Source organism: Cariama cristata, unplaced genomic scaffold, assembly GCF_000690535.1.
Source record: "Cariama cristata isolate BGI_N322 unplaced genomic scaffold, ASM69053v1 scaffold6742, whole genome shotgun sequence".
Lineage (NCBI taxonomy): Eukaryota > Metazoa > Chordata > Aves > Cariamiformes > Cariamidae > Cariama > Cariama cristata.
Window position 1 is genome coordinate 114011 of NW_009604431.1, and position 25586 is coordinate 139596.

The 25586-nt window shown below is 40.7% G+C and overlaps 1 protein-coding gene across 1 annotated transcript in view; it reads right to left on the reverse strand.

Annotated features, from left to right (window-relative positions):
* Nucleotides 1-215: 215 nt before the first annotated feature.
* Nucleotides 216-25586, reverse strand: part of LOC104158047 (cytosolic phospholipase A2 epsilon-like) — a 34030-nt gene continuing 8659 nt past the window's right edge. The window contains exons 3-20 of the mRNA XM_009695608.1: nt 18830-18966; nt 15618-15749; nt 14453-14493; nt 13966-14008; nt 13181-13244; nt 12465-12628; nt 12105-12197; nt 11549-11586; nt 10755-10890; nt 9110-9246; nt 8425-8647; nt 7741-7855; nt 7062-7199; nt 3872-3979; nt 2613-2807; nt 2027-2193; nt 646-832; nt 216-424 (exon numbers count right to left, since the gene is read on the reverse strand). Of these exons, the coding sequence (XP_009693910.1) occupies nt 216-424; nt 646-832; nt 2027-2193; nt 2613-2807; nt 3872-3979; nt 7062-7199; nt 7741-7855; nt 8425-8647; nt 9110-9246; nt 10755-10890; nt 11549-11586; nt 12105-12197; nt 12465-12628; nt 13181-13244; nt 13966-14008; nt 14453-14493; nt 15618-15749; nt 18830-18966 (2327 nt within the window). The remainder of the gene's footprint in view (nt 425-645; nt 833-2026; nt 2194-2612; nt 2808-3871; nt 3980-7061; nt 7200-7740; nt 7856-8424; nt 8648-9109; nt 9247-10754; nt 10891-11548; nt 11587-12104; nt 12198-12464; nt 12629-13180; nt 13245-13965; nt 14009-14452; nt 14494-15617; nt 15750-18829; nt 18967-25586) is intronic.

Below are 25586 nucleotides of genomic sequence, written 5' to 3' on the forward strand. Positions count from 1 at the left end.
CAGCAGTGAAATCCAACATAAATAAAGCACGAGACTAATCATTATTTTGTTCAATGGGTTTATCTAGGATCACTAGATGGTGGAGAGGAACCACAAGGTGAGACTAGTCTTTGTATTTTCCCAAGTCCATCATGCTCATCCACAAACAGGTCTTGATTCTTCTACAGGGAAAAAAAAAAATTATATGGATATCTTTCTGAAACTCAGTACAGCGTTTATTTTTTGTGCTGTCTTTTCTGCTCTATAGCTGAATTCAAAGCCTGAAGGATCAGATGTTTGTTGTTCTGAATGTTGTAGCTGGTCAGTTCTACCAGCTTGTCGAACTCCTCCTCTGTGTAGGTAAAGCTGTTTAGGCAGTACGGGGAAAAAACACTGGAAACGTCCACGTTGCCCTGTGTCATCTCAGCAGGGCTGCGCTCCACACCTGACAAATAAAGAAAGGTCATCGATGGGCTATAGATGTGGTCCCATGTCCTGCTTTCCAAATAGGGCACAACGTTGCTCCTTGCTACCCGGGCACCCATGTTTCTCTCCCATGGGAGCCAAGGCAGGGGAGAAGGGGATCATGCTAGCCCATGTCTCCCATCCCAACACATCCAAAGGGCGGCCAGGTGGTGGGAGGACCGTCTCTGTCCCACAGCTTACCAGGCTCTTTGTATTTTCTGAAGGTGTCATTCACCAGTGGGAAAAACACCACTGTCGGTGCCTCTGGGGTCTCTGTGTCTTCGAAGATGTAGCACTCCTTTAGATTTTTCTTTTCTTCTTCACTCAGGTGGATTTTGGGAAATGGAATTCCTTGCTTTAGGAAGTACTTGGAGGCTTCTTCCAAAGGCTGCATTCAAACAGGAAAAAAAAAAAGGTCAGAAATTCTACCACCCTCCCAACCTTTCGTAATGCACAAAGCATCCATCAAAGGCCTTCAAAAAGATCTGGGAGCAGCATTCACTGTCAGTATTTCTTCCAGCCTTTGTCTCTTGTGTGAGATACTAAGTACTAGTTATTAACAGACAACAGTCCAAGACCAGCCTCCAACTTGCACTCCTGATTGTTGTCCTACCTCCTCTTCGTCAGCCTTTATCTGCAAGATAACTAAGATGTTCATGGCTGTGGGCAAGGCTGGCCTATCTGCTTTGGACACAGAAACTTTCCCCTTACTGGAGAAAATTCTGAAATGAGCAGAATGGACAGGAATCTGAACTGGTGTGGTTTTTAAATACAGATTCACAAAGGTATAAACATTTTGTTGACTTGGCATGAAATATTTAAAAGCCTCTAACTGTCTTAGATGCCTTAAGATGGCTGCGAAAAGTGATGTAGGCATCTGGGAGCAAACACCACCTTGACTGAAATGTTAATTTAATCTTGTGGGTGTGTAAGTAATTTTTGAAAATAGGATTTTTGTTCCTGAATCTGGTTGGGGTGTTTGAAAATTCTAGTCTTCATGAACTACTGTCTTATCTGTATCTAGTAACAGGAAATATAGACCAGGTTATTAGCTGGTATTTGAAACAGCAAATGTGGCATCTAAGGACAATTCTTCTCCACAATTTAGAAGAACGACAAAAAAAATGCAGTTATTATTCTAAAGACAACTAGACAAATTACTTCTAATTCAACTGCATGTGGATATCTTTAGATGGATATCACAAGACAAACGAAACAGGTTTATCAGTGGTGGTACTAGTTCCAGGGAAACACTCCCTATGGAGTATAGCCTCAATAGCCATACCGAGATCCCAGGAGCACACATTCCTAGCACATAGCATTTACCTATCAGAGGGTTAATTAGAAGAAAATATTTAGAAAATTGATACTAATTCTGTTCTCCTTAGGTGATTTGCTGTGGTATACCATCATCACTGAGAGACTCAGGCATCTACAAAATGGGAGTTGTACACCAAGAATCCTTTTCTCCTAGAATGAGTTTCTTCTACATAAATTATTCTGACTCCTTAAGAGTTAAACAGGGCTAAAAGGGATAAAAGACAGCAGGCATTATCAAATGAAAATGGAGTGGTCATCGCACCGATGTCTGTGATCCAGAGGAATAGTTTAAGTGTAGAACAACATCCACTTTCCTCTCTGGCCTCATAAGTGGTGGGTAGCTGATATCGATGTATCCAGCCGTGTCTGCCAGGCACATGAACTCTGCTGTTTCTGTCAGCTGGTTGGGGAAATTCTCTAGTACAGTATCTAAAAAGAAATATTTGTTATGACGAGTGATTCACTGAAGAAGTAATATATCTGTTGTTTGGCTAATATGGGAGGAAAAAATACCTCTTCTCTCCCCATTACTTTTACTTTCCAAGACCCTGCCACACTACGGAAGCTCAGCCTTGACACATACAAAAAAAAGACCTGTCCATGGCAAAAAAAACCCAGCTCCTTCACTTCTTATGCTGCTCTTCTTCTGTCTTCATAAGCGGTAGTTGCTCTTACCTGGAATCCAGGGACTTCTTAGAGCTGGTTTGACTGGATGAAATTTAACAAGTTATCTTGAAATTTTTTTTTCCAAAGTGAAGAATAAAAGCCTGTTCATCCTCTGCCTTCTCTGCACTGATGAAAACACCAACCATCTAAGCAGATAAAAAGTAATATTCAGGGATGATTACCTTTCCATATACAGAAGCTTCTGCTCTGAAGGTATTCATTGTGCACCTGGAACCCCTTCAGGAAGTTGTAGAACTTTGAAACCATCACCCGCTCAGTCAGGACCTGTCGAATGATGTCCATGATGCCACATTCAGGGGTGACTAAGTAAGTCTCCAGCTCATGGCTCCTGGCTGGTGGGGAAGGCTCATCTCCTTCTGAAGGGTAGAGGAGATGAACAAGTTGCTGTTTTGATACAGTTCTTCACAATACTTAAAATACCAAAAGGCATCTAATATTAGTTAGAGGAAAGAAGATCCTAATAAGACATGGCAACATACAATCAAATTAATGTCAAAGCAGAAACAAGAAGAAAAATCAATCTTCAGTAAAGTATATTCCATGAAAAAAAAGTCAGAGTGGCAACAAACTTCCTAAAGCTGGAAAAAGTGATCTACTGCTTGATAGAAGTCATAGGTGGATTCCCTGTGTGAACATCAGGGTAGGCTGAGAATCTGGACCTCCATGGTGGCATTTGAAAATTAGCCCAGACCAACTCTGGGAAAAAACAAAACAAAACAAAAAGCTGTCTGGAGACTTAGACATCTAGAAAAGAGCAGAGAAAAAGGATTGTGCTAAATGGCACCTCATGAGATTGGAAAAGGGGGCCAATGACTTTCTATCACAGGCATTTATTGAACTCAGGTTTCTGCAACAGTTCCATGGAGAAAGTGATAAAAAACGCATAAACCAAACTCGCTAACCACATTGGAACACAGGAAGGACAGCCAACACCTCTAAGGAGAACACAGGTTTACATCAAGATCAAAGAAAACTGAAATGGAGTTCCACGTAATTGATACATGCAAATATTCAACAACAACATATAAAAAGTACCATCTGCCAAGGCAGATAGAGAACACAGCACTGAGATGTTTGTTACAACACGTAGGTTCACTGAAAGGCCCCTGGCAAAGATTATCTGTTAAAAAACTTCAGTAGTTTTATATTCGGTGGTAAATCATCACTTGCATAATTTCAGCCCAAGGGAGACTAATGGAAATAATGTTGCTATGAATGAACTCAGAGAGGAAACCTAATTAGATATCGCTGGCAACATGCCACCTCAGGGAGGAAAAAAAAAAAAAGCAGTGCAGTATTGGCCTCAGTTTTAACATTTAAAAAGCCTTCACAAAGATTTCATACTATATGCATCTGAATGTAACATTCATTTCAAGACTCAGACGACAACAAGTAAAGTAGAAACAGAAACGTAACCAACCAACATCAACAGTCCTATGTTGGGTACACCTCAGTGAGCACCTTTCTGTAGGATCTGACAAGTGCCAGGCATCCAAGAGGTTGTAGGAAAAGACGTTGCTCCACAGGCCTGTGCAGAAGTAGAGAACAGGGAAACAGCTTTGGAAACATTTTAATGGAAAACATCCCTTTAAAAAAAAATAACATTTCAGCTTTGCAAGTGGTGTTGGAAAGCCTCAAGGTTTCCAAACTCTCAACCAAAAACTACATGAAGTTCCTTCATGACAACTCTCATTCTGTCTTCAAAGAGGAACTTAAATAGTTTTAAACATCGTGCCAGGCCTTCAGTCACTGTAATTCATTGACATTTACAGCTATTACCAATACGCTGCAAACCAACATTTTCTGTCCTATAGAGAGTAAAAACATGCCATTTCCCATAGAATAAGGGTTTGGTCTACGAAGTATGTCATATACAATCGTATACTCACTTAAACGTTTGGAGGCTGCTCCTGAACAGCCAAGATTCAAGTGGTCAGAGCACGATTTGGGATAGTCTGCAGAGTAGTCCTCTAAAACAAGACATCTTCACTGTCTCTTGTAAGATTTCTCTTGCCAGAAGTTCTTTTGAGTAAGACTCCTCTCCCTGTCCTTGTTATTCTCATCCCCACGGTCCTTCTTCCACTTTTGCCCTCCCACTTGAAAACACATCTAAAAATGTATACCCAGTGCAGAAATATCCAAAAGCCACTTAGATCTTGAAAAGTATTTCTTCCTCCACAGGTCTGCCACAGGCCCTGAGAGGAACTCTGTCAGAGAAGGCATTGCTGAGCTTTGCCTTCAAAACCTCTACCAGTCAAGGCTTTGCAAAAGCCATACATCACAAAGGATGCAATACTTTGAATTGTACAATACAATAATTATACATTCCATAAATTAGTAAGAGAAATACAATTCCTTTTTAAACCTGGCTTGTTTTTGGAGTGGTACAAGAAGCCAAGGCTCTTCTGCTTCACAGGAATTCTCCCTAAGAATGGGACTCGCTTGAGGAAAATTCGAAATACATAATGAATAAATCAGATAGGGAGTCTCTGGCTCTATACTTAGCTGGCAACCAGAGTCCATTTGCAGATAATTACCTGCCAGTTTCCATCAACACAACCTCATCTCCCTGCAGCTTGAGAAGCTTCTGTCAAGGCCGGCTGTGAGAAGGCAACTCCACTCCTTTCTCCTGTCTTCACTTGGTGCCTTCTCACTCCATAACTCTGCCGGCTCCCTGAGCCCCAGGAGTTATACACTGCTTGAGCATTTTAATATCTTCCAAACACTGTTGTCCCCCCAGAACTTGGTTGTAATTACATAGCAATGTTTCCCTAACCTCTTGCACTGAATTTTCATGGTACCTATATTTGCTGAAATAAGAACTATGAGGAGAGATGGTACCTTTTACTAGGCTGACAGAGCTGAAAATAGCAGACAAGCTTTCATGCACCCCAGCCTTTCTTCAGGAAACCTGAGGGCATTGTATCCCCATAAGCTCAACCGATCTTTCCAGCTCTAGCCATTGCTCTTATAAAAGGTCTTACCTCTCCCTGCAAATGACCCCTTGCTTTTATCCTTAAAACTATCACCCTGTAAATAGTACATTTTGGTCGCAACTCACGAGGGCATTACATCTCATATCACTAGATGGCAACATTGCTTTAACTCTCCACTCCATCCTTTCTAAAGGCACAGGAATGGGTGTGGAGTCACCAGCCTAGTTCAGGTGCTGAGGCTGAGATCATACAGCTCAGCCCAGACTGGACGTGTTGGGTGTGTTTGCTACCTGGCCACCTCGGGTATGAACACACTATACACCACTATCGTTGCGAAATTGCAATGGAGGCACAACGTTCTCAGAAGAAGGCTCTGTAGTCCCACCTGGCTCTGTAATCTGCATCCTACCTCTGGAAGTCAGCACAGAGCACTTAATGGAAGAATACAAGAAAATTGAAAGTATGGAGGCTTCTCTTCTCCAGTGTACTCTACAGCATCTCAAGGTTCTGGATTTGGTACTTCTAGTGCTGGTGGCTGCATCTGAACGACGATGTTTCAGAGTCACCAGTGAGACCACCTTCCATGAATTTGTCCTCCCCTTTTCAGACCTATTTATACTCTTGGATCCTGTGTTATCTTCTGAGCCTTTTCCCTCAACAACCTCTTTTCTTAACTCATGACATCACTAAAAGCTCTAAGCACAGACATTAAAGCTCTGCGATTTAGTGTCTGTGTGGCTAAGCACAATCTTCTGTTCCTCATGCTCAGCTATTTTCTCATGATCGTACCAATGTGACTCTGGACTCGTCCTGTATCATACATCGAGGTGCACAATTTCTCTGTACACCAGATAAGAAGTGTACCACATGGTGTTGCTGGTTGCATAGATTTTTCAGTTCATAAGTGAGCCCTTTCTTACTGGTATCCTTGGTGTTCTGTTCTGTTTATTTAAATGTAACACATCTGTTGTTCAGAGTTTAAGAGCAGATGGACTTTTCTGCAGACAACTTCACCCCAGAGAACCAGCGTACAAAGGGGTGTGGTAGAGAGTTCTAGCATTACGCAAAATTAAACCAAGAATTGCATAAAAACTGCAATGCTGTCTTTCATCTGTTACTGGGAGCTACCCACTTTACTGAAATAAGGATGACAAAACTCACTGATTTAATCATGTTAGCAAAATTACAAAGGATTTAGAATACTATTAAACTTGCAAAAATATCAGCAACAGTTCAGAAAACTACTCAAAATTGTCATATTTTATAACAAAGTCAGTAACAACATTGTTTTTTGTTTTTAAAATCATGCCATTCATAGATAAATTTGGGTTTAAGATTCAAGTTTCAAAATACAAATGTTTTCCATGTAGAGCTCTGTTGCTGATTGGTTCAAAACAAACCTAACCTCTTTAAGCAGCCCTGAAACTTCAAGCATGAGAGTCACCATTCAAGACAAAAGCACCAGTGAATAGTGTTATTTGAAATTTCCTCATAGTATTTTTTAGCTTGTCTCCAGTGTCTAAGGAATTTAACCTGAGATGAGAACAACATGTTGTACACTTTGCTTCAGTCCTGCCTGTTGCAGGGCACTGGTTGCAATATGCAGGGTCTGTATTATATTAAAAATAAAGTATATTTTTATGCAATTCAAATTTTCGCCATGGAGCACATCACCTTTCATGAAACAGATGCGGGATTCCGGGAGCTTCTTCATCAGGCGACCCATGAAGAACTCACTGCCAAAATCTTCTGCACGAATGAAGGCACCATATTTTAAGAATCCGACCTCATAAGGGGTGAACTCCACCCATTCTGCAAAGGCAAAAAATGAACTTTTAAATCTCAATCCTATCCCTACCTCCCTGCAGGAAGGGCTCTGAAATGAGAAGGAAGCAGCTGCAGCACAAACCCTATCAGCAGGGTGATCACAGACTGGCCTTCCTCAGAGTAAGGAGTTATCATTCAACTGTTTTCAGCCACTCACTCAGTAATCATTCCCGAACTTGTTAATTCAGAACTTTCCAACAAGCCTCTCCAGATAGGACATAAGTGAAGTTTATACCAAAAGGGTATAAGCCTAAATTACCCCTGATAAGGGACTAAGGCTTTGACTTGTGAGTACCTTGGCTGTCCTTAAGCACCTCCCCCAGATTTCTCCTGCCCCATAGAAGATAGGTTCCTCCCAGAGCCTAGGCACAAAGTCTAGAAATGGAAGAGAAAGTTAAGGATGAAAAGGAACTGTTTACAAAAGCTATGGTTTAGCAGTGCAAGGGGTTGCAGGACATGTGGTAACTGATAATGCAGATCATTTGAACACCAACCGAGTCCAGACACAGCTCAGTTTTGCCATCACCTTTGAACTCTGAAAGGCTATAGTCTTCTTTGATGTTGAGGATCATGTAGATAGGTAGGGGATTCTGTCCCTGACTCAATGCCTGTCGTTCATCTGAGAGTTTGTGGTTGTTTTTCTGTGAATTGACCAGAAACAGAGAAAGAGCAAAACCAAGGGACCTTCTTGGCATGGTGTATGGGCTTGCAAGATTACAGCAAAATAAATACCTGATTCCATCTTCGTTTTCTTATTCTCTCCACTCATTTTGTGTCCAGACATTTTTTTAACCAAGGAGTGATCTAAACATTTACACATCCACATAAGCTTATTTAATTACAGGTGAGCTGTAGGACACGTTGTGCTACAATGGTCTCTCATTCTTCCCAGTAAATACATCCACTTTACATGGATTATTTAAGTCCTTATAGGGAGGAACAGAGCAAAAGAAACCAAGAGCAGGACTCTGCTGCTAGGTGCTCAGATACTCTTACAGATAGAAGGAGACATAGGTTTTCTGCTCTACAGAATACCCCTTAGGTTGCTAATTATGTGTTGAGAGATATGTGGGACAAATCCCCTTTGTTAATCAGCAGAAATCATGTGGTGAATAATGCTGACATGCTCTTGGGCTGGCATTTCTCCCTGGAGTTTCATTTTCCATACAACAGTATTGAGTAGCTGTTAGGGAAAACATAGACACTCTACCCCATCACTTAATGCTTTTTCCAGCAGAAGTCCCCAAAAATCAATGCTAGATATCTGGTATCCCTCTTGCTTCCGCAGTTTTAGCTCCTTGTCATAGTACTTCAAGCTCTCCAGGGAAAAGCAGCTTAGCTTGCACTTGGTCATATGTCTGCGGACTTCACCAATCAGTCTGGACAGATCCTTGTGTGACCAGTCAGTGCTCTGATACAAATGTGACAAGGTCCTGGGGACAAGAAAGGAAGTACGTTGTTATATGCTCTAGACGCTTTCACTTTTTAGACTTGGCTTTAAGGACCACATCAAACGAACTAACTGAGGTTCATTAAAAACATCTTTTGGGCTCAGTTCATTATTGAAGAGAAAGGGTTTTTTTCATTACAGAACCCCCAAATCACTACTGAAACCTGAGGAGTTGCAAAAAGCCCCTCTGTGCTATACAGGTTTATGGACAAGGCTGTGATTTGCACCAGAGTCACTCACTAGGAAAGATGACAGAGACGAAACAAAGGGTCAAGGAAAATGTTATTCTCTGTAAGTAGTGCCTAGACCATACGCTGCCATGCAGCAATAAAAAAAGCTTGAAACTGAAGTAGTACACCTTCCTTTACCAAAATAGAGAGAACAAATCTCTCACCCAGCAGACTATAGAGGTGACGAATGATGTCTTTGGTCAGCATCTCCTTACCATGTTGAACCAGATGACCCAGTGATGTATGAAATAGCATCTAAGAGATCCAGTTTCTGAAGACCCAACAGGTTGCCTAAGAGAGATGTCAGTGCTCGGGTGCCACCTCCTGTTGTCATGACTGCTACAACTGGTACCTGTTTAAACATCAGCACAGCAGTGGTAAGCAACAATTTATTTTACCAGCACATGTGATCAGAGCTGAGTGAATTGCAGCATTTCTGTCCCACAAGAAATTCCAACATTTCACCATTTCCCCAAGCAGGGGAGAAAAAGATTGAAGCCTGGTATCACAGAAAAATAATAATAGAAAAGAAGATGTGGTAATTAACTGATTTTTACTTTTTTGATCAAAATCAACCAATTTTTTATTTTAAACTGTTACATGTTAACTTACCAAAACAGTTCAAAACTTGTTGTTTCAGGCATTTCAACATTAGACTACATTTTCCTTAGCAGAACATCACCTCATGAGAGCTATATTTTGAGAACAATCAGAGCTTATCCTCTCTTGTAAGTAAAGTATAATGACTAGATTACATTTCCTATAAAGTACCTAGAGTGTATAACTGCAGTGACGAACCACAAAGCCTAATTGCATGGAAATCTAAATTGTGTTACAGGAAGTCAAATTCCTCCAAGAAACCCACTGAGAGAAGAGGAGCCAAATGACATTTCCCATACACATTTCCAGGCAATGGCATCAAGGAAATACTCAGCAGTGACCTGATTCAATCAAGCATTTCAGGTCAAAGTAAAGTATTCTGATTTGGGTTTACCTGACTATAAGAAAACATTGTCTTGTTGGAAAATCTGAAATTAGTTGTAAGAAGTACTTCCCCTAAAGAATTCTTGTACTTAAACTGTTTTTTTCCCAATGAAACTAGTGTGCTAAGGAGAAACAATATACTGATGTGATCAGTTTGTGAGCAGGGACATCATTTATAGCATCCAAAGCCATTCTGTCATATAATATTTAATATGCCTTTGGTCCTGCTGTCCTGGACAAAGGGAAAAGCACAGATGAAAAAAAAAACCAACTCTCAAAATGAAAACTTCATTTCTGAAGTGCCTGATCACAGACCACGTTCCTTCTCTAAAGCACCAACCATCCACATGCCAGCATGGACATGAACAAATACAAATCCTAACTCAGTCATACAGATGAGAGAAGAATGTTGAATATCTTTGTGCTGTTACAGTGACACTACAGCTGAGATGATGAGCACCAGAGGAGAGAGTCTGTGATAAGAAACATTCTCTGCAGTCAGTGTTATGCATCACTTTAACTGTTAGGTTCTTCCTCTTCAAAATTTGATAATATAAAATACCTTACGGAGCCTTGGTGACTGAATGCTCAGCTAAGAGAGTAGGACTATCTGGGTCTAATTCACAGATGAAAAAGAAATAAGGCAGGGAAAAAAAACCTGCTGATTAATGGTATTCTATCTTCTGAGCAAACATGTGTAGTAAGTGGGTTTGATACTACCCATGCTCTCACATTTTTTTCATTTAAACATTCCTCGATGCTTTACACAGGGCACTGAATGTATCAGGGCTGGTTAAGGAACAATATGCAAACAGTTACAATCATAACACATTCCTGTTACACAGCATGGTCCAGTCCCTATGGTGGTCACCATACCTCATGGTCTTGTAGGTCTCGCTCTAAATGAAGTGCTTTTTTCAGAGCGGAAGCCACAAACTTTCTCCGTTTCTGTAGGAAATTCTTCTCCTCCATACACAGATCAAACTCCAAGCGAACATCTAAGTTTCTTGACCTCAGAAAAAGTCCATGGTTAAATAGGATGTGCATGACCACTTACAATTAATGTCTGGACCCATGCTTACAAGTCACAAACTCTACTATTAGACTTAGAAAAGTTGCGACCCCACAAAAGCCCATCACAGACAGTATAGGCAAGGTAGAGAAAAGGCTGAGAAGGTTTAAAAGTTGTAAAATCTTAGAGAAAAAAAAAAACAGAAATATTGTTTATTGCTACATTGACTTTCAAGAAGTGTCTAACAAATACTGCAATCCATATACAGATACTATAAATAGTGGAATATTTAGAATTTGTTGCCTGAAGACCTCCAGGTTTTAGAAATACAAATACTCTGGATTCTTTACAAGTAAGGAAAATGAGGTATAAACACATATTTCTCTAAACTTGTATCTCCATGGATTTTGCAGCCAGGAAAGATTAATCTCCCCATCCAAAATGAACTCCTGCAGAGTAGCATAACAGGAAATTTCACCCAGCACAGTTAACAATGTTCACCTTCTGGACATGGGTAACTAACATGGGGTAAATAGGGGTAAATATAATCATTGACGAAACACTTTCTCCCTTAGTTACAGAAAAAGGTAAGAAGGCAAAAAAGCTGGACAGCATCTTTTTCTCCCAACCAAAAAAAAACAAAGACAGAATTTCTTACCAGTCACTTGACTTCACATGTAAATTGATCGTTTCATCCTAGGGAAAAAAAACCCACACAATATAAGCACTGGAGATGACTTTATGTCCTCTCCTTTCCTTTCAGTCAGCTTTAAAGCCCTTCATTTTTTCTAAGAGCCATGTTGGAGCCACAAAGACATAACAATCAGAAAATTGATTCAGCTTTTAAAACTTCTCTAAGTCCACTTTATTTTCTTTAAATTGTTTTGTACTAAAGATACAAAGAGCAGTACTCAGTAAAAACCAGCACCAGCTCTGCCAGTGTACCCCATCTTGCCTCATCATTTGCATTTGCTCTGACCTGCATTAGTCCTCGAGCTGGTCACAGAAATCTCTCTATCAAACATTCAGCTGTGTTTTTTGGTTCTACTTGGTTAATATGAAAATGTACAGGTCCATAACCCTCTCTGTTAAGAACATAAGGGCACTAGCAGTTATATATCTATACCCCAACTTCACACTGATCTAGTTAACTCATGTCCATTGATCTTTGGTCCATAGCTTCACATTTATTCTAAAAAGTTGGTATCAATCACCTTTGCTACTGCTACTTTCTCCTTGAAGGGAAGTGAATCCAGATTAATAGTAAGGGATGCATGGCCATCTTTTTTCTTTTTGTCTGAGGTACACTGAAAAATAAATTATAATGTAGAAATATATTTATTGTATACACCACAAAAAAGCACTATCGCGAACTTATTTTTCTAAATAGGGCCACTGTCCAGCAGTTTCCAAGATGGCATCTAATATTTAGGTGTCTTAAGGGGTACAGTGCTCTTCCAGAGCAGAAGCTCACAAAAGATGATTTGTAATTAAAAATACAAATTCTTTCCATTTGCTTCAGTCAAATATGGAAAAACATTTTACTGTGCTTTTGCAAGCTAAGGATCACATACCAAGCCGGAATTAAGCTTCTGCTCTGCCAGAGCCACGCGCAGTTCTGCCAGGCTGTACTTGATGTAGTGGAAGTCCAGGGGCTTCATGGGTCGCCAGGAAGAGCCCAGCGACAGGGTCTGGCTTTCTTCATAGGATCCCTTCACTGAAAACAAGAAGTCTTTCTCTAAACCAAAAGATGAAAAACATACAAAGAAGTTAATGACTATGATCTCCGAAATAGAACATTAAATAGTCATTCAGAAGTTGTCATTTTTAGATACAAAACATTCAACAATGCTTAAAATCTCCCAGACTCTAAGCAGGCAACATTACAGGAAGAAGGAGGGGAAAAAAATAAAAAAATAAAAAATCCAAAACATGAAGAGCTTATAAACCAGCAGTAGCTGTTTTAAAAACTCAGACATACAGGCAAATTGGGCAAAATGTAAATTATTGAGATAGAAATATGTATTTATTTCTATTTCACAGCACTAATAAGATTCATTATCACTCTAATAATTTACTCTAATTTCAAAGTCCAGCTTTTATAGTTAATTAGCCTCAACACACCATAATTGTTGGATCTATACATGTATACACTCCTAACCATCCAATTCCTGTGCTCCAATTGTAAGAACAAAGTAGGGAAATTACTAGATAAGAAAATTACAAAAAAAGGAGAAATTTTCAGTTTACCATAAAATAAGATTTTTTTGTTTCTAGTTTAAAATCTAACCTGAAGGTTTGTTCTTTGTCCAACTATTGTCCAACAAGACTTCCAAGCAGGAAATTTCACGAGACTGTAGCAGGGATGAACGATGAGAGAAATAAGTGTACAAAACATGCCATACCTGAGTCACTTCACTGCTACCTATGTCTGGTCACCTGGGTCCCTGGGGTCTGCAAAACTGTCCACCCTGTGTGTTAACTGATAAGAGAAAGACCTTGGCACTCTGAAGATGTGCCAGGTCTCAGCTGGACAAAAAATGGCTGTGGTGCTGTGGTCCATCCATGAGGAGAAGGCTGAGAAGAGAGGTGAAATAGCAGGGGAGGGAATGGGAATGTGCTGAGGCCTCCTGAGGGTAGACTGATGAGCTGGCCAAATCACAGGGCTGTCCTCACAGCCCTGCTTTGGTGAAGTTGGAAAGTCAAGTGCTACCTCCTCTAAATAGTGGGTTAGGGGCAGCCAAGAAAGCAACTTTTACATATCATCTATGGATGGCCGTGAGGGGGTCCCAAGAGAAGTCCCCAGAAGGAATGACACAGAGGCAGGAAGTCAATGGAAGAGCACTTTGGGCTTTGTCAAGAGACTTTCTATCAGCTGGTGTTGGTGGACAGGTCTCTGGGTATCCCCAATGACTGTGTTCACTCTTTACCCCCCACAAGAGGCTGCCAGTGTCCAACTCCCCATCTCCCTCCCCTTCAGCCCTGGCTGCAGCAAGGTGTTGGGACACCTGTCAGATTCATCACTCCCATCACTAGCATGAAAATCAATATAGAAGAGAAACCATTTAAAATTACCACTAGTACACCATTAGTGACAAGCTTTTCAGGAGGGACTGGACTGAAAGAGATGAAAAAAATGCAATCAGAACTAATATGAGCTAAATACATCCTTAAATGAACAACAAGGAATAACGCTTTCCTTAAAGTTTGCCTTGTCCAGCAGAGTCTCAAATATGTCACTGATTTTTAATTTTGGGAGACATCTGAAATGTAGCTTCCTTATTTTTTTAATGATAGTGGTAAACAACAGTAGTAATAAGCACAGTGGATGCCGTTCTCATTATCCTTCTCCCTCTTCCAGCAAAGAATGGGATAAATTAGTATCCAGCATGATTCTTGGTAGATAAGGAACACAGTGCTTTAGCCAATATGCAATTGACTTGATAAACACCAACTGTTGCTGTGATGCCGAGCATTTTAAACTGTATTATACTAAATGCTAGCATATGTTTTCTTGCTTTTGCAAAGTACAGTTCTTCGGTCCTGAATGGGTTTTACTCACATGCTGTCCAATGCAAACTCAACATCCAGCATCTCTTGTGCCTGTAGAAGATTAATTCATTATAAGCATTTGAATTAATTTACTTTCTCACTAGCTATGGTTGTCAATGATTATTCCGGCTCCTGAAACAGCTCCTAAAACCAAATTTCCCTCCTGCTTTAGAATATGCTCAGATGAATGAAAGCAATTGAGTCAGAGTGATTTTGGAAAGTATTCTCCGTCCTTTGTTAACCGTCAGTCCTCAGGCTGACTGCACTTGCCCATTTGGTGGTGAGGTAGAGTAAAATGGTCACGTAGGCAATCCCCAGTCCTAAGCCTGCAGTAACTGTTGGGTTAAAACTGTCTAAAGCCTTGTTTTTCCTGTGTAACATTGTCAGAAGACTGATACTGTTGGCTAGCAGAGGGCATTCTCAGTTCTTCTCATCGACAGGACTCCTATAACATGGACGATACATTGACTAGTCATGAGACAAGTTAATATAGACTGCCTGCCGATATCACCGTAGAGCTGAATGCCAATACATACCCTATAAGAAAAGTCAGTGAAACAGCATATCTATAAAAGTATCTAAATCGGACATCCAGATCCCTTGTTGAAGTCATCATGTATGTGTTCAGGTACACTGAAGTAATAATTACACTGAAGAGATAGTTACAGTAATTGGCCATCAATGGACTTCAGTAACTCAGCGTGGATCTTTGTGTTATATTCAGGTGCACACAAAAGAATTACAGGGCAGGTTATCAGTTTTTAAGCAAATACTCCAACATCTGTATCAAAATATGCCCAAGCTCACAAATGCTGGTCCCAGGAAAAGAAATTCTAACACAGAAACTTTGTGCAACGGTGATTAAGTCTTTTATCTCCAACAAAACCTATTTGAGCAACACAGTCAAGAAAGAGAAAAAAGGGAACTCTGGTGTCAGAAAAACCCTCCTAAGAGGTTTGAGGAGCTAGTAAAACCCTCAGGATTATGTCCAAGGTAGAAATGTAAACCTTGTCCACTTTTATGAACAAGGTTTGGAAGATATTTTAAAGGATACATGAAGTGTAAACCAATCAGAAATAAACACTTCCACCAACAATTGCTTTACAAGAAGTTATTTAGGAGGTAATACCAAAAATGTATTTCCTTCCTGTGGTCATGGCAGTTTTATTCCTCACCTTTGGATTTAGCTGAAAAGTCAAGCGAACATTTTCTCCAAGCTGGATTTTAGCAACATCAAAGAGGACAGTGAAGAGGAGGTCATCTTTAGTAATTGCATTTTCATCATAGACTTTCAGCTCAAGAATATTCTGTGAACAAAGGTACAGGATTAGGAACATCTCTATTTTGAGACCTTACAGAGGCACAAGGTGACATGCTCAGCATGTTAAGGAAGACAGAGAAAGGATGGAGAGAAGTGAGAGAGCATGCATACAACATTTTCATCCACACAGAGCTGAAGATATGTATTCTGAACCTAAAGTAGTTGGGTTCATTGCTGATTTTCCCTTGCAGAGTAATTTAAATGACATAGGCTAGTAGAATCATTGAATATGTAGCTCCCATATTGAAAAAGGTGTTTGGCCTCTAATTTGGTTTGAGGTCACCACTTTTCCCTTTATTGTAGGAAACCATCTCATGGTCAGGACTTTACTGCTATTGGCGGAAAAAAAAAAACCCTTGGATATAAGCAGTGATTAAAATACGTTAAGGAAGCACCATATAACTACTCCGTCGTTACATAATTATATCCTGTAAACTATTAAACAGATCGCATGGAGGTAATTACCATGGAATCTACAGAAATTGGTATGCTTTTGTTAAATTGATGACAAAATGCACAGAAAGCAGCAGAACAAAGGCCTATTTCCATCGGATTATATCCTACACCTCTCCATCTCCTCCTGCTTCCTCACACCACACAAATCTCCTCCTCTCCCTCCTTTGTTACCTGCCTGTTTGGGCAGACAGGAGGGAGTAACAGCCCCTGCTGTGCGTAGCTGCACATCAGCTGGCTCAGAGGTGCCTCCCAGACTGATGAGTAAATTAACATTAATGGTTGTTTTCTCAGTGGGGAAATAATTCAGGCCTCTCTCCATACATTCAGCAGCTCATGTTCATGTAAATTACAGGGACCTTTTAGCTCAGAGATTCTTACTTGTCCATCAGATTTAACTGAAACTTGCAAAGAGGTTCAATGCTTATTAGAGAGACAAAGACAGGGACATGATCTCACACTCCAACGCATGCACAGAAAAGAGTGAGCACGTGAGCTTTGTTGCCTTAAAAGTTCATAATGAATCACAGGAAGGTCCATAACTAAACCTGGTAAGTGATTGAATATACAAATATACTGAAAGGAAGATGATCCAGAATCCAAGCATTCAATTTTGACATCCATCTTTTATGTAAGAAACCAGCAAGCAAGAGACGGCAAGCTGCAGTGAACTTGAGTTTGCAGTTTGCTGTCAGAAGACAGAAAGGCCGCTGCCCTTTAAGGTCATATACATAAATGCATTACACTGTGCTTCAGATAGAAAGCCAATTCTGTTTGGGGCTGAGGGGGTCGGCAGTAGGTTCCTGCCCACCATGCTTGCTGAGAGAAGCATACCGAGAGAAGCATAGAGAAGCAGTCACAGCAACTTGGTTTACAGGCCAGCCATAAATAGCCTGTAAAGGATTATGGAAGGTGATGGAGGGGATATGCTTAAAAGCAATAGTTTGCAGTTTGTAGAGGGCAAGCTTACACTGAAGAGCAGACCAGTTTTCCTAGCTGTGATACTGCAAAAGACTGTCCTTATTTGGCTAAATGGTTGACTTATTTTCTTAGTGACTGATTGATTTGAAGCCCCTCGGTTACTCCCAGCCAGCCAGGAGGGGCATGCGGAGGGTGCTCCTGGCTAAGGGACATGACTGGCTGCACTGCTGGGATGCTGCCTGGGAAGCAGCCAGGGCTCTCTGGGCATTTCATCATTTCTATCCACTCCTGACAGAGGGTATGAGGGCAGCATCACTGGGAGATTGGTGCCGAGCAGAGCTGTCCCTTGGCAGGGCTGCATGCCACCAGCTCCAGGCAGCGTGGCCCTCTCGCAGCCCGGGAAGCCCTTCCTTGCCGACTGTGCTTTGTCAAACCTTCACCAAAACAGATGTCTTTCAGTAAACACTCCCATTCCTGATGGAAACCAGCCCGACATACCCAAACAATTTTTTCACTTCCACAGTGACAGTTTATTATATGATTTTACTGAGCTCTGGCTCCCATGATTTAGCAAGATAAATACCTCAGTGATACACAAGGCAGGTGAGGAAAAAATAACCAGACCAGCAGACTCTGGCTCTGCTCAGAAGGTAATAAGCAAGCAATTGCAGTGTTTGCAGAGAAACCTATGAGAGCCTTAACTCAGTCTGTTGAGCCCAGACAGCAGCAAGGCATCAGTGACAGACATGCCGGAGTACTTTGGTTGTCCCAAATCCCCAGGACACATTTTGTGCAGTCCACATGGAAATCACGGTGACCACCGCTGCTGTTGGCACACACTGAAAATTACTGGGGCTAATGCCACGTGTCTTGTCTCCTATTGCAAACTCACTGCAAAGTAAACGTAAGGTTTTTCCAAATACTACTCCATGAAGGACTCGTTCAAGCAGCTTCCTGTGGCCAAGAAATTTTGTTCAACTGTTATGCGTGGTATCGCAGTTTTGAGAGACCTGTCAGCCATGAGCCATTGCAAGGAGCAGGTGTTCTGGTGTAAGAGTTGCAGATCGGTGGGTGTTTGTTCCCATGCTGCCATGTTTATCCCTTGCCTTTTGCCTCCCTGATAAATCTGCAGGGCTCAGTGAACTTGTGCCTCGCTGGTGTTCTGAAGTAAGTCAGAATTTTTTTAGATCTGCAGGGAAAGCAGCAGCTGGACCCTGATGTTGATGTTGTCTTTTGGAGGGAATGGATAGTGGGAACTGCAAATCTTCTTAAGCTCTGACATTTATCATCATGATAAAAGCTCAGCTAGTCTTCTTTTGCAAACTTTAACATGTTGATTTGTGATTTTTTTTTATTTCAGGTCATTTTAAAAGAATAGTAAAATCGTACAGCACTGTGATACTTCCACTGCTTAGCTCATACATGTCTTTTATACTGTTCAATTTACTCTGAAATTCTCACATTTACTCTTGAAAAGCAGTGATGCCAAAAAAAAAAAGAAAAGGAAGAAGTGAAAAGTGATAGAACATTATATGAATAGTTGTGAAATATCTTGGCTTTCATGCTACTCCACATCCCCTTTCCCACATCCTTGTAGTCCCTCACACATATTTGTTTTTGTGGTACCCTACATACCGATCACACAATGAGTTCTCTGCCCCAAAAGAAAAACAAATGCAGTCTCCATCTTACTTTTACTTGGCTCTGGATCCTGAAGCAAAATGTTTCATTCCACACTGGATCTTTGCAGTTCTTGACAGTTTTAGTCCGGACAGTCTCAGAGGAAGCAGTAGGCAAGGACAGGCTCACATAGCAGTCAGTTTGACTAACTGTATTGGAAAACATATATTGTAACTAACAAATTACTATAAATATCTTAGAGCATAGCCTTATAGCACTGTATAGACAGCAAGGTGGAGATATTGTTTCTATTACTTTTCTTACAGGTCCTTATTCAATAGCACTCACTACTACTTGTTCCCTCCTGCAAGTGGGAGTTCTGGTCATTAATGGAGATTCAAAGAAGCTACCACAACAAAGACAACTGATCAGGAAAAAAAATACAGAGTTAGGTTTACTTAACAAAACCCGTTATTGGTATGTCCCCTGTTTGTTGCAGATCAACAGATTTCTGTGAAGGAGAAGAAAAAGGTATACATTTTAAGAGAACCTTTTTAAAGGGTAAAAGACTTATTTAACTCTTTGAGCATTTAGACAAGGGGCTAACTTTATCCTTTGCTCCTGAGAAGGGAACAAAAGAGCTAAAAAGGGTCTGGGTATGAAGGATCTTACCCACCCTGGTCTGCTGCCTCCACATAGCTGTCGCCCATTCCATGTAATGAACTGTCTCACCCAACGTGCGGTCACATCCCTTCACCATCAACAAATACGCAAAAATAGCAATGCACATTTATCTTACTAATTTAAACTCTGAGCCTTGATAGTGAAGAAACTTCTAATTTCTGAGAAAATTGCTAATGTAACACCAGGTTGCACAGCTAGCTACAAGTATGGCCGTAAATCTTCATAATACATGGGGGTTGCTTTGAGGTGGGCTCCCAGGAACTGCCCCCAGACCCAAGCTGGGGCAAAGACCCTCCCAGCCAGGTGAGCACAGCTATGGCAGGCACTGCCACAGGGTGTTGGGGAGTTGTCTCTTGGGGATTGCCGGAGTTTTCGGGTGAGAGGCAGGTTGGGTACTCGTATGTCTGTGCAACTGACTTTCTTTTTGTGTGCTAACCTGATGCATGTAGAGTGTTTGGTGGTTAGGATTCTCTCTGATAGTGCTAAGAAGACGATGGGTTTTTTAGCAGGGAGCGGTGCTGGGGATCTGCTCCTAAGTGTATAAAAGAGTTGCTAGCTCATGAACCTATGATAATCAACTGAGACACAGAAAATACAGTCAAGAGTGGTGGGACTTGCTCTCTACACTGTCATTCACCCTTTCCAGCCCTCCCATTTGGAGAAAATTTGCTGTCCTTCAGTCCTGTACACTGTTTGCACTTATTTTTAGACAAATAATGTTTCTTCTGACAGCTGTCGCTAATATGTCCAGCTCTAAGAACTTGTTTTGTAATCACAGTAACAGTTCAGATTTGGGGGTAATAACAGGCAGTTTGGTACTGTGGGATACATGCTGAGAAGCAGCACGACCAAATAGGTAACCTGCTGGAAAAGGTTTGATGACATGTTGGCTCCAGTCCTGGCTCTGCTCCAAGCTGCCAAGTCGCTCTGGGCAATTGCTTCCATTTCAATTTATCTTCCTTCTCTATCTGCATTTCCCCATCAATAAAACAGTGATCATGCTCATTTCCTCTTCTGTAATCTGCTTTGACATCCTATGATTAAAAGCACTGTACAAAAAATAAATACTGTTATTAATATTTCCACATGACCCACAAGAAGAGAGTGCCTTATCAGCAATTATGTTATTCTTTCTCTACCAGACTCCTGGTTCTCATTCCACACTTTCTTTAAGCTTGTGGTGTAACCCATGTGGCAATGGATAGGTGTTGTCTAAAGCAATTTGTGCAATCAGGTTGGGTACGATTTGTTTTTCAAGTCATCTGATACTGTCTGAACATGAAACATCTTCCAGTTTTTCAGCATGCATTTGATAGTTTCCCCCTTACTGTTCACAGCGGGGAACAAAAGACTTTAACATTGCCAATGTAGATGTCTATACTTCTTCTAAGTAGTATTAAAACATTTTTAGACTCATTACCACAATTTTAAAATGCAGAATATGTGCAATGTACCTGTAGATAACAATGTATTGGTAAAGAAGGTGATAAAATAATTTCTTTAGCTCCCTCCCCCACAGTATTTTCTATAATTCTTCCATTTATTTTTAACATTTGAAAAAGATAATAACTAATTTTGCATAGTTACTTCCTATACTGCCAGAGAAGCAGGTAAGAGTGAGAACTTCTGTTTCTTCAGCAACTGTATCTGTCAGTTATGGACTACTGATACATGTGTGTTTTAGAGAATTTGTTCATTTATGTTCTGGGATATCTCTTTGTTGTACATGCTAGCTATGAATCCTGATTTAGAAGACAGGCATTCCATATTTTCAGAATATCAAAGCAGCTTTAAACTTGTGACTTATCATCTTGTACCTAGATAGAGCTGTGGTGGGATCTCTGTTCAGTCCTTCATCCTCTCTGAACACGACAGACCTATAGCCAACTTGAGAAGTTAATCCAGTCTTTAGCAAGGCTGTTCACCCTTAATAAAAGTACAAACAAGGTCCCACAACCTGATGATCCACATGAAACACCAGCCTAGTTAATAACCAGCAAGGCCTCAGTCTCAACATAGCCCAAGACAAGAATGCAGATAGAAACAAATATATTTGAATCTGAAAACAAGCAATTACAGCCAGGCCACTGCATGAAGAATAACAAATTATGCCCCAGAAGTATAATGTTGCAGGACTTATCAGATAACTTATATACATAACACAGACTTAGATAAATTTCGGACCAGATCCCAAAGACACAATGTTAAATATAAGTGCAGGTGATGAGATTTAGCACTGAGATCTCTTTGCATACACTCCCAGCCCTGGACAGGAACAGGTGGCTCAAGGTCTTCCATGTTCCAGTTCTCTTCCACTCTTTTCCTCCCACTACCATAAAAAGCTTTGACTGTTACCAGCTATTAAAATTAAACATGTCCAGATTGAAAAGGATTGACTTAGCGTGACATATGGCAAAGAGCTTGAAAGAATTGAGTTTGCTAATTCAACAACAACAAAGAGTGTCAAATAACATCGTAATAGTCAGTTCTGTAATGTCCAAATGACTGACACAAAGAGGACAACGATCAGTGGCTCTGTGTGGCCAGAGGGAAATAAACAAAGACAAATATTAGGAAAACTGTGCCAGCTCTAAGAGAGTTAGCTCTAGCAAGAGAGATTTTATAAATTTTCTGTGTAACTCATTTCAGAGGATACTGGTACCCAGATATGTATCAAAGAGTGGCAGACAAGGTAAACTTGATCCTGCTTCAGGAGAAGAGGACCAGCCCAGGTGAACCTATAAGGTGTCATATGGAATTGCTGTCACATGATGCCCATGTTTATGCTGGAAGGCAATAAACAGGATAATCATGTCACATCAATTACATTGCATGGAAACCAACTAACCGGTCTCCCTGCCAGCCTTGACTGTCAGAGAAGGAAGTGATAGGACATCCTTACACTGCACGCCAGCCCAAGAGATCACTTCCCAGGTATCTGGGCGCTGCCTCCAAAACAACTACATTGTTCTTTGACATATATAAATTAAGACTCTAAGTTTATTGGAAATGTTGCTGCCTTTCCTTTCCAAATACATATAGGGTTCAAGTAACAAGGCTTAAATCCATACCTAGAGCCTCTGTGTACCATCCCAATATAAGCATCGAAAGGAAACAATACAAAAAACAACTCAATATGATGCAGAGATGCCCACAGGCAGCTGTGCTACAACTTCTCCCATCCATCCCAACTCCTCCACGAAGAAACAGGATATAAATTGCATTATCTAAGTGGCATTTTATGTACATGAAGCTGTTCTTGGAAGGTTTGTTCATGCCAATGGAGGCACAGATGTCATTAGATCACCCTTATATATGCTCTCTTTTAGTAAAGTGGAACTAGAAATCATGTATTTCCGTAGGTACACCTGTTTTTCAACTTCTCATAAGCATTGCCACTATTTCACTGTTCCCACTCTCAAGAGTGTGAGCCAGTAGGAACCAAAAAGCCACATATTTTTGGCCAAGAGGTCCTGCTAAGAGGTCAGACTTCATTTATTCCACCTCTTGCAGTGATATGTGGTGCAATCTCACATCTATCAGTAGAAAATATTTTTTTGAAAGTTCTTTCATTTCCATTTAAAAATAAACTAGCCAAAAATTAGGTCTTGGCCAGACATTGACACTGTTGATGCAGACACTGTGAGTCGTTAGAACTGCTGGGCATCTGAAGAAACCATTAGCAGAGGGAAACACCATAGAAACAGACTCGGAAAAAGGCGGCAAGCAGCACTCAGAAGTGCCTTGGTTTTCAAAGAAAATGGAAGTGAAAACAAAATCAATATGAGAAGCATCTAGACCAACAGATTAACATTCACAAATTTCCTGGCTTCAGAAAATGTTCCCAAGAATGTTATTCACCCCGTAATGGAATAGAAACCACAATGTTTTTAATGTGTAGCTAACACTAATATTTCTTTTGCCTCAAACATTGTTATTTTGACTCAGAAATGCCTCTGACGTGCTTTATAAAAACCTGTTGTTATGGTACTTTTTCTCACATTCTCCTCCAGGAGGATTTTTCTGACAAAACAGGAGCAATACATCATGGGAGATGTAGTCTTGTGCAGGACTGAGTCTAAGCTGCAGCACCAACAGTGCACTGCAGCAGTAATTCCAATTTGAATTTTTTAGTTGAGATTCAGAGTTTTGAAAAAGAAACTTTGCTACTAAATTAACAAACTTTATGGTGGGGACACTTCTAGATATCTTTTCTTTCAAGCAAAATTTGGTACTGAACAGGAGGATACCAAAAAGCTGACTGGCATGAGGTATTCCTCTTTCACTGGGTTTGGAGTTTCTGAAAACCAGAAAGTGTTTGCAAATATGATGAGTGAGGTTAAAAATAACCCAAAGTCTCACTTACAGGAAGCAGCTAGCACTGATAATCCATAGGAGTTTATTATAGATTCTGTACACATAAATAAAAGGGATCTCTGTAGTTGTTCTTTGGTTTTTGTGGTGCGGATGGAAGAGTTATGCTAAGGAAACAGCATGGAAACTATAAGGCACATTATTATAACTAAGTAACAAAAGTAGGGTGCAATAAGTCACCTCATTCCCTCACATTATGGTTTTCAACAGGCAATGGGAAGCTAAAGAAGTCAATGCTGATGAGTTAATTTGGTGAGAAAAATTCCATAACATACAGGAACAACTTACTGGAAGCAAGTGTTTGTACCACAATGTAAATGGGTCTTCATGTGCCTGAGAATTCAGCCCAAAGTCTACAAATGTCAGTCACCATTCTATGAACTAAATTTTGGACCTTCAGGGCATAACACACAGATGAAGATTACAGTTTGGTTGTTTTAGTTTATTTGTTAAGGAGAGAGTTCATTCAGCCTGGATTAAAAGCTTGCATTGCAGCAATGGTTCATCCTGACATAAATACTACAACGTGGATGAGTTGACAACACGCACTTTGCTTTTGGAAGCCAAGTCTTCCCATTTTGTATGTCTTTTCTACGACGATGTCACCATCAGTTTCTTTCAAATCAGAGTAAGCCACAGATAAAAACACAGCCTCCAGACTGTCTTTTATCACAGGACTACAATTAATCCTATTTTCACAGTGAAATTAAATGAGCTCATATTCTGGCTGGAGTCTTCCAGGACTCCCAGCTGATCTAGCAGTCTACAGCAACTTTCCTGTGAGTAAGAATGAATGAAAGCATCAAGAATAGATATATCTGACTTACAAGGAACATTTATAACCAAGACCTATTTTGTCTAGCTTTCCTTCTTTAACTGAAAGGCAACTCTTTAAAAAAGGGTAGTCAAGATTGGTCCTGAACAAGTAGGAAAAGTTGAGTACCTCTGCCAGGCAGACACTCAAAAAGATTCATAATTTAATAGCAGAAAATGATGCAAGCACCAACATTTGTGAGTGAACATTACTTTTAACCTTCACTGGCTACTACTGCAGCACTACTTTATTGGCTCCTGCTGAGGATACAGCCATACAAAGCACCTGGGACAGAAGCCATAGTCTCACATGGACACTCTCACCCGTCTTTTCAGCAATGCAGACTATCATATCCATGTTAAATCTAGCCTTTCTACTTTACATTGGCCTCCCACATAATAGCAAATCATGTCTGGGTTCTTGGTCCTTATCTACAAGGTAATCAATGTCCTGCGTTCAGCAAAAATGGTTGCCTGAAGCTCCTCTCCAGAGACCATCGCTGATAAAGGTCCGCAAGCTCTGTGAATCTCACCCGTGGGCAAGGCTTTCCCTGGCACCGCGCTAAGTCTTCAGAGTAAACCTCCATGGGGACCAAGACCTACCACAGGCCTTATCACATTGTGCTTTTAGCATACAGCTCACCTCAGCAGCACTCACCTAGACACGTGTGAAAGAGCACTAAGAGAGCACAGATGCACAAAACAAAACAGGTCTCTGCTCAGAGGGTACGGGAAAGAATGGATCACTGGTTACAGGTATCAGTCACACTGCTTAATGCACTCATTTCCACAGCTGTAAGGAGATTCCCTGACCAAGATCCCTAAACAGATAACATATTAATGAGCTCCTTGATTATGCATAGCATTGTCCTTTTTAGTGACAGCTCATGATGCTATGAAGGCACAGCACAGGCTTTTCATCTCCACACTTCTTTCCATGTATACAATACAGTACACA